Here is an 18,207-nt window from a genome sequence, read left to right as displayed (position 1 = left end):
ACTGATTGCATCTAATTTTGGTCCTGTAAGTAAGACTGTTTTTGTTTTGTGAAGATGTCTAAAGTTTCAGCGCTAATAGTGGCATTAAACAGAATTGGAAAAATAAAGATTATCTCCAAACAGGTTTTCCATACTCCCCCTGTTTGTCCTGCTAGATATACAGGAAGTCAAAACACCATTGGTTGAGTTATAAAATGATATATCTGCCCATTTAAACCTTAGAACAATATTTTGAAAGCACCACAAAGCCACAGTGTTTACACTCTTGGAGAAGCAGGGGTCCAAATAAATAAATAAAAACGAGCCCTTCGGGAGACAGTGGCTCATAAATTTTTACTTTTAGGAGCCAAATGATTTTTTTGTTTATTTTACAAAACTGCAATTGCATTTTTACCTTACTTATTTTAATTGTTAAAATATTAGAATATAATTTACAGTGTAAAAAACATGCTGTTTATATGGCAACATGCAGTTAAAGATGCATGAGTTGGTAATCAGATAGGCTCAGACTCGCTATAATAGATATTGGAATAAGCCTTGCATTAATTAGTTGAATTAATATAAACTGATGACTGCTAATCAGATGAAATCTGACAAGGCCACAAATTGACAAAGTTTTCATTCTTTCAATCTAATATTAGATCTGACATTATTGTCACAAATGTATATTTTGTCACATTTGCGACTTTTTTAAGTTGCACCCATGGGAACCCAATGCTTACTTATATCTCTCTTTACATGAAACAAAGTATTGCAGCACAAATTCCTTAAAGGGGTTGTATAATGCCCTTTTCACAAGATGCAAAATAAGTCTTTGATGTATGCATGTGAAGTTTTAGCTCAAACTACCCCACAGATATTTTTATATAGCATGTTAAAATTGTTACTTTTTGAGGGTGAGCAAAAACACAGTTTTTGTGTGTGTCCCTTTAAATGCAAATGAGCTGCTGCTCCAGAGGGCGGAGCTTCAGGAGCTCCTGTGTTAGCAGCTATGATTACCTCACACAGACATGCACTGAGAATTTCAAACACTTTTAGCCTTTTATGTTCAAACCGGAGTCGATAAAAGATGGAGAGACTCAAGAAGAAGTGACAACATGTAGACAACATTTCTGAATGGTTAGTTGATGAATTTATGTAGCTTATGTGTAGTTATCTTCTAGTCATTGATTAGCATATTCTGTCATGATAATCTTTAAGGCGGGTTTATGTAAATTGTAGGGTTCATGATGTCACTAACCCGGGAAGAATGTTGTGTGGTCCCTACCAGCCGTTTGTTGTAGTCCTTAAAAAGAAACTTTGAGCTTCGTAACTTTGCAGATGTTGTTTATGCTCAAACAGCAACATTACACACTAACTAAAGTTAGAAAAATGAAATGAACCACCCCTTTAAGGTGATAGTATATCGGTTAGTGCTGTACTAGTGGAGAATAACTCACTGTCCACTGGGCTCATGTAGTCAGGGAGATGAGCAGCCGCGGCCCCCGTCTGCATGAGCAGGTCTCCGTAAGGGCTGCGGTGACTGGTGATGAGGTGATAGTACTCTGAGGGGTTGGCCCCAGGGGGGGGAGGGGGCAGGCCAAACAAGCTCCGCTCCTTCAGGTGTTCATGGGTCACTGCTAAGACAGAGAAGCGTTTAGTATTTCAGGAGTCACACAAACACATTCCCCTGCACAATGTTTGTCACATGACCTTATACAGTATTTAAATACAGTATACCGCTGCTTATGAGAGATGTACATGGTTTTTAATTCTAAAAACACAAATTGTAAATTATCTAGCCATGAATTATTCAATGAAGCCTTTTGTGTACCAGATGATTTGGGGCAAGTTGTGCCAGTAGCTTTACTAATATTGATAGTAAGCTTTGCCTTCAAATATTAAATATTACAAATGCTGAGTAATGAACTGTTTAATAACATTGAAAGTAAAAATTTGTCTGTATTTAATCGATCAAAAAAATTCAGTAAAAACTGCAATTTAAAATAACGGTTTTCTATTTAATATATAGTTTATAGTAGACATCTTGAAATATAGCTAAAAGTAAAAAGTGGCACAGATTACTTTGCTCTCCCCTTCCCCTTAAGCCTCTTGCCAAAACTTTAACACCTGCACATAGTAAACGCTAATCTAAAGGTGTCAAAGGCAATACATGCAAGTGATATATTTATTTTTCTGTCTGCTGAGGTCAGATAACCATTAGTGCCTCCTACGTTATTTCCGTAACACTCGCCTACGACGAAGAAATAACAGCAATTCACGCCCATGCTGCTTAAGTTATGGGACGCTCAGGATGGGGGAGGGTTCCACCCCATTCTTGCTTGCTTGGCCATTCATACCATAACAGCTCTATCAGGAACAATTAGGCCCCAGCGAGGTTAAAAAAGAACAGGCGTGTGTTTGTGCTGGATTCATGGCAGAACAAGGCCGTTTATTTTCTCCACGCTCGCCGGATCGTATAACTGCGTCCCTAGAGGGGCTCAGAAACGGTGTAAGGAGGGGTGCAGCAGAGGCTGGGGCTAAAAAAGCCCTGAGGCAGTGGACCAATGAAGGCAGATCAGCAGTCAGAACACCGCTCTGGGGCTCGGGACATCTTCAGTGATCTTAATCAGCAATTCTTTAAGGACCGTCTGTTAAACAGAGAATATGATTGACTTCTGCAAGCCTGAAGCTCTGTCTCAAAGTTAGTTGACTGTATAATGTGCGGACACAATGGATGTAGAGCTAAAAAAAAAATCCAATTTAGACTAGGATTAGTGTGGTATTTTATGCAAATCATTGAATTAATCACCTGTAATTCTTTTATGCGAGACCTTTTAAAGTGTAGGTGGACTGTTGGGAACACGGTGTATACGAGAACGTCAAAAAAGGCTTTTTAGGTTTTATTTGGATCCATTCAAGCTCAATTCCTTCCATTATCTCTGCCACCATTTAATCACCAACACAATCTTTTCCACATTGCTTATTTAAGTGTGAAAGCAAACCCATTACTGGAAGGAGAATGTGCTTGGTGACTTATCTCTGGTTTGGGGTGCTCGTCCCAACCTGTTATAGTAACAGGGCTGAGAGGACCATGTTTTTTGGCAAGGGAGATAATGTCTGGGAAATTGTTTCTTTCTCAATATTAGGCTATCTATTTGCAAATTCAGGCTAACATGCCATGTAAGAGCAGGTCTGCAGTAATGTTTTTAGCATTCCAAATGTCCAAGTCATTGACACAATAAAGGAGATAAACAATGGTAGACAGCGTCTGGGGTCTTTGAGTTTGTGGAGGAGCAGAACCATTAGCTTCTTTCCTCCTTAACCAATATTTGTATTCTTCCTCCTAGACATACAATCCATTTTTAGGTGGTACAATGGGTGATTTGAAGGTGCTCTTGGATTTTTACTGGCACATATTAGCACGCACACACACACACACACACACACACACACACACACACACACACACACACACACACACACACACACACACACACACACACACACAAATATCATTCCAAACCTGTTAGACTTTTTAATGTTTAAAGTGAAGATAATGTACCTGGGGGACTTTCTTTCTTTTTTAAGCACAAAATAAGATGTTAGACAGGATGTTCACAAAATGAAAGTGAATGTTTCCCAGGGGCTGTCAAGTGCACAAAACATAAAAATAAAAATCACAATAGAAGTATTGTAAATGTGCTTCGTTACGGTCTTTCCTCACACAATATTATCATATGGTTTCAGACTACATGAATTACAGCACATGAATCACATTACTTTTATGGTGGTTTTAATCATTTTTGAAGCTTGGTCACAATTCACTTCCATTGTACAGAAACAAGCAATGTGAACATTTTGCGAAACATCTTTTTTTGTTTTTAACAAAAGAAAGAAAGTCATATGAATATAGAAATACATGAGGGTGAGTAAATGAATATTTGAATTTACAGCTGACCTTACAGTACTGTTCAAAAGTTTGGGGTTGGAAAGATGTTTCTGAAAGAAATCTCTTATGCTAAACATAACAAGGCTGCATTTTTTGTGGGGATAAAAACAGTAATATTGTGAAATATTATTGCAATTTAAAAGAACGGTTTACTATTTTAATATGCAACTTATTCCTATGACATCGAAGCTAAATTTCATTACTTCAGTTTTCAGTGTCACATTATCCTTCAGAAATAATTCTAATATGATGATGTGCTGCTCAAGAAACATTCGTTATTATTATCAATGTTGAAAACAGTTGTGCTGCTTAATATTTTTGTGGAAGCCATAAATAAAAAAGAAAAATCCGGATTTTTTGATGAACAGTAAGTTCAAAAGAGCAGGATCTATGTGGAATAGGAATCTTTTGTAACAATATACAAATCTATGTCTCTTTTGATCAATTTAAAGTGTCCTTGCTGAATAAAAGTATTAATTTCTTACTGAACGGTAGTGTATTTGTCAGCGACGACAACAACACACTGGTACATGGAGAACAATATGACACTCACCGTCAGCAGGGCTCAGTCCTCGTGCTGCGGAGATCATGGAGAGAGTGGGGCTGCTGTGGACTGAGCGCAGGTAGTGCTCCATGTGTGGGTTGACATACGGGTGTGGTGGGTTGAAGGGGGATTCTCCGGTAGTCGCAGCGTGAGGCGATAGTCGGATGAGAGAGATATCAGAGATAACTGGACTGCCAGCTAATCCATGAGGTCTAGCAAAAGACAAAGAAAAAGAAGACCGCAGTTAGTTTCTTACACAAAGACAGGGTGCCACATAGTTTAAGTGCTTAAGTGTAGAGTAATTAGGAAACCTCTGTGCAAATCCATGTCTTAAGGTCACGTAAAAATACTTTTTACCATCCCTATCTTTAATCACTGTGTCAGTGACGGACCTTAATTATTTCACTTAAAACAAGCTCGGAACTCATCAGGAAATTACCATTTACTTCCTTAATGCATATTCCTTATTTTATGGTGCAGGATTCATTGACTTTTAGATGACATCACAAATCCATCTGGCTCTCTTCTGGTATGTAACACTCACTTTTCACAATTCAACACATTTCTGATGGATACAATTAAATCTCTCCTTGAATATCCAGTTTCACTTTGAATTATGTTGCATATTAAAGTAAAGTAAATAAATAAAATGGTTCATAAACAGTGTTATTCAACAATCTAGACTTTAAAACGTTGTCTTGCCTTCCATTCAAAATGTCTAAACATTCTCAAAAGTTTACCTGAGAAGCAAAATTATAAATATTCAGATTTTTTTTTTTAAATCAGAAAACATATCTTCAATTATAGAGCTGACCTAACTAACAGTTTATTTTTTTTACCTTATTGACAAATTGTTGTTTTTCTTGTTGTAATGTTATTATGATGTTTCAAGATTTAAATATATATATATATATATATATATTAAAAAAAGATATGTATATACCAAGCGGCAACCTTCAGATCTCTCTCTTGAATCCAACACGGAAGTGACTTAAACTGCAATTCATTGACTGGCCACAAGAGACAGGCTCCAGAAGAAAGTCAATCCCCTAGACCCCAATGTAAATATGCCCAACTTTACAGCAGAAAAAAAAAATGTTTACTTACAGCCTGGTACAAAAAGTGGTTTTGGTCTATATAGCTAATTTTGCCCTTCATGACAACTATGAGGGAGGTGATTTATTTTTTTATAACTTTTTAAAAATTATATTAAGCCTTAAAGTTATGCATAATTAAGGGCAGGGCCACTTGAGTGACAGGTGGATTGCACTGTTGTCACTACTAGCCATTTGTCTGCGGTCTGTTTGCCATCAAGTCACCTCAGCTAATCCCACCTTTTTGCCCATTTTCAATTATCTGGGAGCGACGGCCGGCTCAGCCCACTTTGGGCTTCAAAAATGCTCCAGGTCCAGATGTAACATCTGAAAGCACCAATTGGGTCAAAAAGGGTCTTGGGCTTCAGACCTAGGGTTTGGGATTCAGACCTTTACTGTCAAACTGTTCATATATATATATTTTTTTCACAACTCCCAAACATAGACAAGCTACTCCTCCCTTTACGACTGAGGTATTGAACAAGTCGAAACTGAGAGAGCTGTAGTACATGGTTGGTTGTAATGTTTGCGTGGGATTGATGCCTCTGAAGACACACGCCTGAAGTGTTATGATGATACTGCTTAATACTCCCTCCCCATTTCTCAGTCACTGTTTGAAGAGGCTGATGTGTAGAACAAGATAATGGGGCAGAAGTTCACAGATAGCCCACAGGTCAAGGTGAGGATATAAATGTGTCACGTCTTGGCAGGTATATCATGCCCGTCCAAAGAACACCAGCCAGGAGGCAGCTGCAACTCTTACATTTCCTGAAAGTAGAGCACACATCTCTGATCTTCAGTAGCAAGAGGACTTTGAAGAGATGTTTGCGTGTGGTTCCCTTGATGACATATTAGTATACTGTGGTTAAACACTTGGACGAGAGCAAGATCAGAACCTGATGTCCCACATTTACATTTACGTATTTGGCAAAAACTTTTATTCAAAGTGCAACCCATAATCTTGCCGTTGATATACTGCCATCATCTACTGTTTGAGATACAGGAAGGTCATGAAAGAAAAAAAAACAAACAGCTGGTCATTATTTCAAAATAAACCCAATTATATGATCTGGAACCTAATGTCAAACTGATTCTGACTGGCTAATGCTGTGTTTGACCAATCAGAATTAAGTATTCGAGAGAGCTCTGTAACAGTTGAGTCCCTAAATGGAGCGTTCTTGAACACAGAGGTAATGTCAGACAGTGTTAAATAAAGCAGACCTGTCTATGTCCCCATACTACTTCACTTTCCACTGGGAGAGGAAATGACCATGCGTATGAATTAGAGCCTGCGTTCCACAAGGGTGTGTTCTGCGCTCGGGCTGGAAATTATGGGGGGATGGTCGGTTCTTCTGGGGATTTGATGGCAAGCAGGCTACAACTATAGCTACACATTCATTTTGTATCGAGGAAAATTAGACCATACTCAATGGGGGAGAAAAAAAAAAGCCTTTGCCTAAATGAAAGGGGAATGTTTCTTTTATGAAAGTGTGCGTTGTTTACAATTGTTTGACATGTGAATGAAGAGGATTACAGATTGCCTCCATCAAAATGCATTTAGTTATGTGCCAAATCTTTTAAGTAACAGTTCTGTCATCATCTACTCACTGTCATGTTTTTCAAAACCAAGGAGAAAGTTCAGTCCTGCTCTTTTGCATACAATGAAAGTGAATGGTGACCATGGCCTGTCAAGTTGCAAAAAATGACCAAAAGCACTTTAAAAGTATCATAGGCCCTGTTTCCAGAGGTTCAACTACCTCTGGAAGTGGTCGAAAGTGGACAAGCTCAAAACGTTTTAGACCCCGTTTACACCTGTATTTATTTAGTGTTGTCTAAATGTGATCTGATCGACCAAAACACATCTTAATACCAGGGCCATTCAGGGTAAACAGGTGTAAACAGGGCCAAACATGTAAAATGATTATATTAAAACATTTCTGGTGAGGAACAAACTGAAATGCAATTAGCTAATTATTTAAAGCCCCACTGTAGTCAATCATTTTATCCCTTAAAACTAATCTTTGATCACCAAAATGACATATTTATAGTATACGAGGTTCTATGAATATGCAAATTAGCCCTGCCTCCACCCAATCACACTAGCTCAGAGATCCACTCGTTGACGATCACACATTGACGTGATTGGTTACAAGGTAGTTTGTGACGTCAGAAACACCGGCGATTTCAAACCGCGTTTTTGAGACTCAGCAATGGTGTTGACATGAATTTGCACATGGTTTGTCTTAAACATTAAAAACACCACATAGACATATAAACAACATTAAAAGCTAGATTTTCAACACAGGGGGACTTCTTTCAAAAATCTCCCAATATGACATCAAGACATGTAACAGTAGATTTGATGTTGATGATGCCAAACGCCATTGGTTATTGTGTGGTTAGTAATTGATTATGATGCATGTGTGTATATTCAGATTGCACAAACAACATTTGAGAACCGAGGGGAGGAATTAACTTCAGTAAATAACTTGAATTTTGGTCTGTTTATCACACAAAGCTAATCTATGACTTTATAAGACGTTATTGCACTTATGATGTATTTTTGTAGCTTGACAGGCCCCGATTACAATTCACTTTCATTGTATGCAGCAGTGTGAACATTCTGCTTAACATCTCCTTCTGCGTTGACCTGAAGAAAGACTACAGGTTTAAAATGACATGAGGGTGAGTAAATGATGACAGAATTTGAAACCATTGCTTTAATACATGCATTTTTCAAAAAGGGATAAACCGTTTTTTGTACCTTTAATGAGATGCGAGCAAGGCCTACAGTGACTATCTGAATGGCAGGTATCAGATGCATTATGCTTGGCACAGTCTGGCTTCATCTCAGTCTCTCATTTATACCATCTCTGTTCGGAGGCCAACCTGCACCCAGCCGGAGTCGTGCTCAGTTTCCAGTAAACGCCTGCAGACTACCAGGCTTGTCCTGTTGCCAACTTTCTGCCATAAGCCTCCTTGAAAGGATAGCCATAAAGACGTCTCTGTTCTTGAGGAGCTGAAAGAAAACAGACTCGCCATACACAAACCACCAAACCCTCCCCCCATTTGTAGAGGGGGGTGGGGGTGAAGCAAATGCTCAAAATTAATATTCGCCTGCAATAGTGCTATGATTTTACAAACTGCCAGCAAAGGCGTGTTATCTGCATGTGGCCATAAGCACGTGTTGGTTGTCATCTTGACCACTGACAACAGTATGCAAACAGATGGCATCACCACAGAAAATGTCATGATGGTTGTATTGTAAATATTGTGACCATTGGTTTCAGTGTCCCAAACTGAACATCAAAAGATGTCAATTAAAATGGTTAATTAAAAACACACAAATATATTTGATGCAGAAGACAGCTTGACAGAAATCGCCTTCTTTACATTGACAAATGTAAGTTGTTAGTAGGAGACAGAGTATTCTTTCTTAATGTACTGATTCTTTACACAATGTTTTTTACATTTAAAACCCCCGACTAAAGCTTAAAGCCACGTGAAACACCAATTGCAACCCTCAAATCATGCACAAGAAGTCCAGCAATGTGCATTAAAAAAGTAAACAGGATTAATTTTGATTTCATGCTGACTTTAAAGCTCCTGTAGGTAACTTTTGAAAACATGTATTTGCCAAAACTGTCATTATGTCCTGACAGTAGAATATGAGACAGATAATCTGTGTAAAAATCAAGCTCCTCTGGCTCCTCCCAGTGGTCCTATTGCCATTTGCAAGAAATACACGCTCCCGGTCAGAAACAACCAATCAGAGCCAGGAGGAGTGTCTTAGCACTGTCAATCACGCTCGTGTACGCGCTGATCCCCTCTCTTGCACAGCGCGAGCGCCGGAGCGCGAGCCGTCGTTCAAACTCAAGATTGCCGGCGAGCTGCAGCTGTGCTTATGACGGAGAAACAACCTAAACTGCCAATTCTCGAGTGACACCTGCTCATAAAACAAAGAGGTAAAAGGAAAAAGACTGACGACGATAAACAAGCGAAAAAGAAAGAATTACACAGAGCCCATTGACTCGGTGTCAAAACTCTAGCCGCATAACATGTAGATAAAATGTCACGCACTCTGCTAAGCAACAATTGAAACCTGCTAATTCACTGGCTTGTCATGTTGCTGAAATAATGTACTAGCACACCTTATCTAGCATTATATATCGCTAGAATAATTACTTACATACTCTAACGTTAGTTACCGTTATATTAACGCTATCTTACTAGCTATTTATAACTTATAGAAAGAGAGCAACGTTATAAAGTTACATGTAGGCTATTGCAAAATACATAATGATTTGAGGACCAAGTTTGTAGTCAAAGTATGGGCAGGCCATAGTCAATGTAAAGCATATTGTTGACGTTTAGTCCCTATTAGTGAATGTGCCATATAACTTTTTATCCACCGTCATCGGTGGGCCTGTTTACTAGCCTGCGCGTTCATGACAGGCTCCGCTGTGGAGGACGAGCTGTGGAGGGAGGGCTGTAGCGCAGCAGAGAGCAAGGGGGTGGGACCTGTAAGTTGTGCTTGTTCAAATTTTTAGGCTAAGTCAACGTTTTCTCAAAACTCCCTACTGCAGCTTTAAGCATAATGTCATTATGAATTCTCAGCCTTATTGGCACATAATTAAAGATTTGGAGTAATATTTACAGTGGTTTTGAAGTCTTGCCTACAATAATTGAACTACTATGAGAAAGTATGTCAACAACAGTGAGAGACAACGCTTAAATATACATAAACACATATTAACCCAGTTTTGGGTACATTCCCACATTTCTCAATGTTCGCCAGACAGTCAAAATCGACAAGACAACATGTCAACGCATTAATAAATCAGGAAAACTGCTCTGGGTGTTTGAACCCTCAATAAGCCATTATTTACAACTTTACCTGTCAGGGGATAAGAAAAAGTGGGCCCCTACTGACAAGAATGATAGCCAAGGTCTTGTTGTTACGCCCTCTCTCTGACAAGATGGTACTTGAACAGTTGAGGAGACCTTAGTCATAGACAGGGTATGTCATGGTGCATTTAGAGAGCTTCTTCTTAATAGCTACCTGTCATTTTTAGCAGTCTTCCATCGTAGCACCATGGGTGGTACCAGCCCATAGTAACAAAACACAATAACTGTCTCCATTTGACATTCTTTTTAGTGTCTCTATTACCACACGCAAAAAAAGATGCAATAATAACGTGAAGGTACTGTTACCATCTTACTGCAGTCAATAGCAATGTTCCTCGTGACCTAACTGCTGTAGAAAACCTTTGCAAAAACCACCGACTTGATAAGTAACTTGAAACGGTCATGACAAGTATATTGGCAACAAAGATTATGGTTTTAAGTTTATATATATATATATATATATATATATATATATAGCCTGGATGCCAGCCCGAACCCCGCCCACAACATTTTTTGGTCGGGAAGTTCGGTCTAGACTCGATCCATTGAGGAGTAATTATGATCGGTTCAGAATTAGTCGGGCCAATCAAATTGCCAGGGCGGGCTTTATACGATGATGGACAGATGATCTGCAGTTACGTAATCATCACGTTATCAAAGAGCGCTTGGGTTGAACTGGTTTCCCTCAGAGATGACTGCAGCTGGAGAATTGAGATGTATAGATTCCGCTATTGCGTCTGTTGTAAAAGAAATCGACAGCGCATTAACTTTAAAAGACGAACAGAGAACTGCAATCAAGGCATTTGTCTATCGGAAAGATGTGTTTGCCGTCCTTCCTACGGGATTCGGCAAAAGTTTATTTTATCAGCTGGCTCCGATGGTCGCTAAGAAGATGGGACGCAATGAAAACCCTGTGGTCGTTGTGGTTTCTCCTTTGGTCGCAGTCATTGAGGACCAAGTAAAAGAAGCAACATATTATTTTACTACTTCTTCCAGCGTGCGTGTAGTTGAGTTCTATTGACAATTTGCGTAGCTCATAAAAAAACACTTACTGCGTTGCTCTGATTGGTTGTAGGTCTATCCAATTGAGTGCAGAGTTTTTTTTTTTCCTGGTTCGGTTAAGACACGCCTCATAATCAAAGCCCTATGGAGCAGTATCAGACTCACATTCTGACTAGAATATGAGTATGACGAAGTCAGGCTAATATATATATATAATGCTTCTGTAAACTTCATAAATGCTCATATTTTGACAATATGCGTTATTTCATTCCACAGGCTCTGTGGAAATATTCAGAATATGCCTATTCCCTGCTGACTCCAGAGAGAATATCAGTATGCCACATCTCTGGTCAGGTGCTCTGAATGATTTAGATGAATCACATCTTATCCCACAGAGACTGCAGTTAACTGCCACTGTGGCAGCCGTGGGAACCTTTTCCAAACTCAATGCATGCTCTCCAGTCACTCTCTTTCTCTGCAGTATTACTGTATGTCCAAAACTTACAAACATGCATTATCTACCATCACATTTACCAAAAGATATGTGCAAAGTTTCCCTTCACTATATAAAAAGACTTATTAGTTTAGACAACTTCTTTTTAGTACATTCATTGGTTTGAAAAAAATGTTGGGTGGTGTTTGATACCACTGCAATCTGAAACTGTTTTCCAAAAGAAAAATTATTTTGAGCAAATTATGTGTTTTTCTCATTCACTCTGCTGTCATTGAGGTTTGGGGGAAGGAAAGCTAGATTCTGGATGCTAATTGCTTTGTTTACATGTTGAAATACTCTACAAACATTTAGACATTCATCTGGAAGACTTGTCAACTATTCCTATTTATGTGTGTGTGGAGAGATTTGATTGCTTTGGAAGATTTTTTGGCAATCACATATCTGCAGCATATCTAAATAGATACAAACCACTATTTTAAACTGCTGGCCACAAGCCAAAATATCACGATTGCCAGTGTTATATGACAATAAATGAAGATGTTAATATTGTTGAGTAACTTAAAACCGCTGCAACACTGTAATGGCATCCCGGAATGAATCAGTGTTTGCATGAATCATTTAAGAGAGCAAATCAATTAATCAGAATTAATTAAATTAGCCAGCAGCCATATAGCCAGCAGCCATATCACCCTGTAGCCCAAGACTGGTTGCCCAGTAAAGCTAAGCAGGGCTGAGCCTGGTTAGTACCTGGATGGGAGACCTCCTGAGAAAACCAGGTTGCTGCTGGAAGAGGTGTTAGTGAGGCCAGCAGGGGGCGCTCACCCTGTGGTCTGTGTGGGTCCTAACACCCCAGTATAGTGACGGGGACACTATAATGTCAAAGAGCACCGTCCTTCGGATGAGACGTTAAACCCCCAGGATGTCTTTCGAAAGAGTAGGGGTGTAACCCTGGCATCCTGGCCAAATTTGCCCAGTGGCCTCTGTCCATCATGGCCTCCTAATCAATCCCATATATATATACCAATTGGCTTCATCACTCTGTCTCCTCTCCACCAGTAAGCTGGTGTGTGGTGGGCGTTCTGGCGCAATATGGCTGCCGTCGCATCATCCAGGTGGATGCTGCACATCGGTGGTGGTTGAGGAGATTCCCCCTTCTATGTAAAGCGCTTTGAGTGCTGAGAAAAGCGCTATATAAATGTAATTAATTATTATTATTATTAAATTAATCAGTATGTTTGAACAAATTAGTTGAATTAATGACTCAGTGACTCACTCCTATTACCTATTGGTGTGACATACAAAAAGAGACATTGAAAAATCCCTACCACCAATGCACAGATCTTATTGTATTTATTTGTTTCGCAAATGTTTGTCTAAGGGTGTGTTCACACTTGGCATGTTTGGTTAGATTAAAACGAACCCTGGTGCGATTGCTCAGTTAGTGCGGTTCATTTGAATAAGTGTGAACGCTTTGAATAAGTGAGTCGCGATGTTGCCCATTACAGTTCGGTACAGGAAGTTCTTTCACAAGTTCTTATCAGGGCAAAATACCATCATACAGTATGTAGGCTATGCACATAAAACGAGTGCATTTATCCCAGCACACAGCATTGTTTTTGGACGTTCGTTAAGTTCTGAAGTGAAGTCTACGTAATAAAAGCTGACCAATCAGGTTGTGAACATATCCCTATGCCTTTAGGTTCAGTGCTAAAATGCCAACGTGAACGCTAAGAGGACCAGGACTAAATGTTTTTTTTTGTGGTCCGGACCAAACGAACCAAGCAAACCGGACTATAAGTGTGAACACACCCTAAATGTTCCTCTAACAACTACTCTTACATATGGCAAAGATGTATATATTAAGGGTGAGCATAAAACCTATGTATCATGAATCATTCTATATCCGATCACTAAATCAGACCCTTGCCACTACTACTCCAAAAGATAACATTGTGCTTAATTTGCTGTGCAATACATGTAATTAGGTGAATTGGGCACAGACAATGAAAAGTACAGCTAAATCAAGGTCTTGATGAATTAGGGGGCCTCTGTCAAGGCCAAGTCACATTAATCAAAGAAGCCAGAGCACACAGAAAGAGAGAGGCCAGGAATTCTCTTTCTCGGGCTGTTCTATCCTGTGATAAATTGTTCTGGTGTCGCTGGACTCACAGTATGTACTGCTATCAAATCTGGGATTTTCAATGCAAATGCACAGATTGTTTCACAGATTGTCTTCATATATGTGAACATTTTTTCTTTTTATGATTATGATTTTTAACATAACTTGAGTGAATGCTTAACCTGATAAAAAAAAAAAATCCTTAAAAAATGTCTTATTATTTGGTTTGTCTCATTTGCTTTTAATATATTTAAACCCAAGACTTTCTTATTATTCCCAGGTTTAAACGTCAAAACCTTCCAAAATGGTTTCAGTAAATGCCAGACTCACAGATGCTGTCCAAAACAATGAAATATTACAAGGATGAGAGATGTTAATATTCTGTCTGTGACATGAAACTGCTTGAAACATTGGCATTTGTTTCTCACTACTTGGACATTTGTTCTCCATGTGTTGCACATCTCCGACTAGAGCTGAACAATCTTTCACGCAGAAGACAAACTGCTATACTGGGCGTGACCTGACCACAGCATGTCCTGAATCTGTGTGCTTTATACGGAAGACGACTCAACAGGTTATTTTTTTCTTTGAGACTTGATTAATGATGATTCCATCAGTGCAGACAGAGGAAAATAAATGTCGAAGTGCAAAACAAACTTACCCATGCATGGAGTGCAGAGGGTGTGGCTCGTAATGGTACCTCCCCTCATGGTGTCGCATGTCGATCGGAATCGGCGTGTGGAAGGTTGAGAATAAATGAGGAGCTGTGGAGTCAAGGACAGAAGAGAAAAAAGACAAATAAGACAGAGGCCAAAATGGGTGTTTTGTGCGTTTTGTGACCACTGTTCCTAAAATATATATATAATTAAAATTCAGTATAGTGTTATTCTAGTACCATTGCGATAGTATTATAGTTTTTATTAACAGCTTAAATTATTATTTTATTTATTTTAGTTAAAGTTTTAGTAATTTTGCTGTGTGTTTTGTCATTTTTATTCGTTTTTTTTAACATGTCTATATGGGTTTCATTTATTTTTTATTTGAGTTTTAGTTATTTTAGTATATCTAGTTAAACTAAAATCAGATTTTGGAAACTAGCTGAAATTAAATAAATTCAATTTATTTAAATTAAAAAAAAATATTTTTTTATGGTTTTAGTTTTACAATACAATACAATAACCCTGATTCAAACCACATTAAACACAAACACGTTATGCATAACACCATAGAAACAAGGAGAAAAAGTGTCTTGGAACAAATTCTTGTTCACAAAGTGCTATGTAGCCTATTTGAGCCCAAGTACAGTGTTGTTAGCTTAGCAACATGCTAATTCCAAACTATGTTTGATTTTAAAACTGAGTTTGCAAACTTAGACAATTCGTCAATATTAGTGGTCTTACATGTGCAATGAGTGAATTACAGTTTCTCATGATGAGTTTTTATTTGTCTGGGCTAGAAAAAAAAGAGGACTGAAACATGCTCTTCCTGTCATAAAAAGGTTGATTGCTTTTAAGGGGGTCTTGTTAAAAAACAACATGCTTTCATTAATGACTGGAACTTACTTGAGGTGGTGGTTATAGATCTTTGAGTAAGCACTAAATAGAGTATACTGTCTGCGTCTTAATGTGTGTTTGTCATTACTTTTTGCTCTTAATGAGCTCCTGAAGCTATTTTTGGATCGACTCAACTCATCTCCTGTGCGTGTCTGTCTGTGCCCATTCCTTGCCTGTATTAAAATTCTTGGGCATAACATGCACCGCTGAGTCAGACTTGACCTGAGAACGGAGAACATGGGGGTAAAGTCTTCAGATCATTATCTTCTCCTGTGAGAAGATCAGGGTAGATCAAGGTGGGGAAGGGCCACAGGAGCCTCTCAGGGGCCCATCAGGAGGAGACCCATATGAGTCAGCATTCCAGAGCTGCCGCTTTCACTTCAATCATCATGGTGACTCAAGCATGCATTATCCCGATTCAAGACTATAAAGAATGTGTCCTAAAAAGTTTTCTGCACAATTTCTAGTGCAAAAACCTGGTAAGGTAACCTGCTTTCTATCCAAGTTATTCTTATCATTTAGTATGAGCAGATTTTACACCACAGGGAACGAGACCAATAACGGTAAAAATTTGGACACGCCTACTCAGACCACAATCATTTTACGTTATTTACTGGAATTGTAAGTATGAAAGAGGCCTATCAAATAAAATAACTTTTTTCTTCTTTTAGAAAATGAAGAAAAAAAAACAATACTGTACAAGATCGCTGTAATCCGAGTATCCTTAATTTAATTATTATTAATATAAATATTATTTAATTCCACTGCCAAATGCATACTAATTTACTAGACTACCAATCAATCTACCAAATATAAAAATTATTATATAAATAATATTATAATAAAAAATGTGAATCAATATGTAATTTAATATGTATAAAACAGTGGCCAAAAGTGATGTCCAGAGGGGTTATGTGTGTTTAATGACCTTACAAGTTTGATTCAACTATTTGAAAAATATATTTAAAAAATCCTCATATTTTGGTTTAAGTATGAGCAAAAACATATTGCCAAACTTTGCAAAGAAAAACTAAAAGCTCACAGGAAAATGCATACATTGACTAACATAATCAAGTCATTTTTTGTTGGTTCTCTCTTGTTTTTGCAAGTGTTTATCATTTCTTCATCCAAAAATAATGTCTGCTCAATTCAAAGATTTTGAGCTGTAATAACAGTCACATTTTTAAAACCAAAGCTTTACAAAAAAACAGCGTATGGTAATGTACTTTGTGAGCTTGCATTAGATTTAAATGTTGGTATTTCCAGTGGAATTTGTCCTGGAGAAATGATCAACTCTTCAACCCCTTCATCACTGTCAAAAGCGGAAAGTACAACTGACAGGTAAGCAGCCTACTTCACAACTGCAGGGAGGGATGGTGGTGTGATGGCTTAAATCCATCTCAAAAGCTCAAAATGACTGCATACTTTCAGGCTGTAGTAGAGCATTTTTCCTTGCCAATTAGGTGGACTCCCTTTCCTTGGTGAGTTGGATATAGAGAGGCATTTCTCAAATCCTGGTGTAGAGGCCAACGTAATGAGGGCTTGCGTGTATGAGAATAAGCATGCATATACATAACATATTCATTGATGCTTTGGCCAAGTGTGCAGCATGTCAGCGCTTGAGTAAGCCGTTGGAAACTCATGGGATTCCTGTGTGTTTAAGAATGATGGGAACTGGTGCTGTAAAGCGTGGAGGATCATATATGAGCTAAAACGTTTAGAAAGCTATGCTTGGTGTTCATTACTACTAAGAGCAGTTTTTCATTTTTTTCTCTCACTGAGCTAATGCAATGCTTCACATTAAACATCATAAATTCCCTGAAAAAAAAAGACCAAACATCATATAATAGTCATTCTCTGGATGGCAACCACTGAATGACCTAATCTTGGATGCACTAACTCTGACCAGAGATAGGGCAAATACTTATGAGGCAGGGATGGCCTGAGAAGGGGTTATTTCATCATCATCATCCATTGTTTTTGGAGCAAAAAAAAGGACCAAAGTCCACTGCTCGTGAAGATACACAGGTGTGATCTTATGGTTTGACCCACTTTCTTCCCTGATTGAAAAACATGATATAATCCTACCAAAGGCAAGAGGCTTGCGCTTGAGCATAACAATTCTCCATAAAACAGACTGTGGCCAGGTTCATGAAAATTAAAATAATAATAATAATAATAATACAGAACATTTGAGATTAAAAGTGTTTTGTAAGATTTGTAAGAATATTTTTAAGAATGTTCTAAATCTTTCGATTTTATGAATAAAATGACAGATTTTGACATCTTTTGATTGAATATTCCAGAAAAAATAGGAATGGCCAATTTTGATTTCATGATGACTTTAAAGTAAATTTCAATTATTTTAATATATACATATTCTGTTATGCACATTCTAGGATTAAAAATATTACATTAAAATTCACCAAAATACGAAATGTATGATTTTTTTTTGCTGCAATCCAATCCAATCATAATGGATCTAAATTAAACTTTTAAGTAAAATTGTATTATTTTATTCTATCCCCCCCCCCCCCCCCCATTTATATATATATAGATATATATATATATATTTTATTATTATTCATATTTTTTTTATTAG

General features: G+C 38.1%; 1 protein-coding gene across 3 annotated transcripts in view; it reads right to left on the bottom strand.

Annotated features, from left to right (window-relative positions):
• Positions 1–18,207, bottom strand: part of gli2a (GLI family zinc finger 2a) — an 82,747-nt gene that overhangs the window by 23,466 nt on the left and 41,074 nt on the right. The window contains exons 3-5 of one of the 3 annotated variants that reach the window (XM_056244330.1): positions 14,714–14,816; positions 4,485–4,687; positions 1,440–1,619 (exon numbers count right to left, since the gene is read on the bottom strand). In XM_056244330.1, coding sequence (XP_056100305.1) covers positions 1,440–1,619; positions 4,485–4,687; positions 14,714–14,816 — 486 coding nt within the window. Of the gene's footprint in view, positions 1–1,439; positions 1,620–4,484; positions 4,688–8,333; positions 8,950–14,713; positions 14,817–18,207 lie in introns of those variants that run through there. The other 2 variants (XM_056244331.1, XM_056244332.1) reach the window with 2 other exon arrangements.

This window comes from Rhinichthys klamathensis, unplaced genomic scaffold (assembly GCF_029890125.1).
Source record: "Rhinichthys klamathensis goyatoka isolate OS25496 unplaced genomic scaffold, OSU_Roscu_1.1 h1tg000961l_1, whole genome shotgun sequence".
NCBI classification, from domain to species: Eukaryota; Metazoa; Chordata; class Actinopteri; order Cypriniformes; family Leuciscidae; genus Rhinichthys; species Rhinichthys klamathensis.
This window is presented reverse-complemented; position numbering and strand designations above follow the sequence as displayed.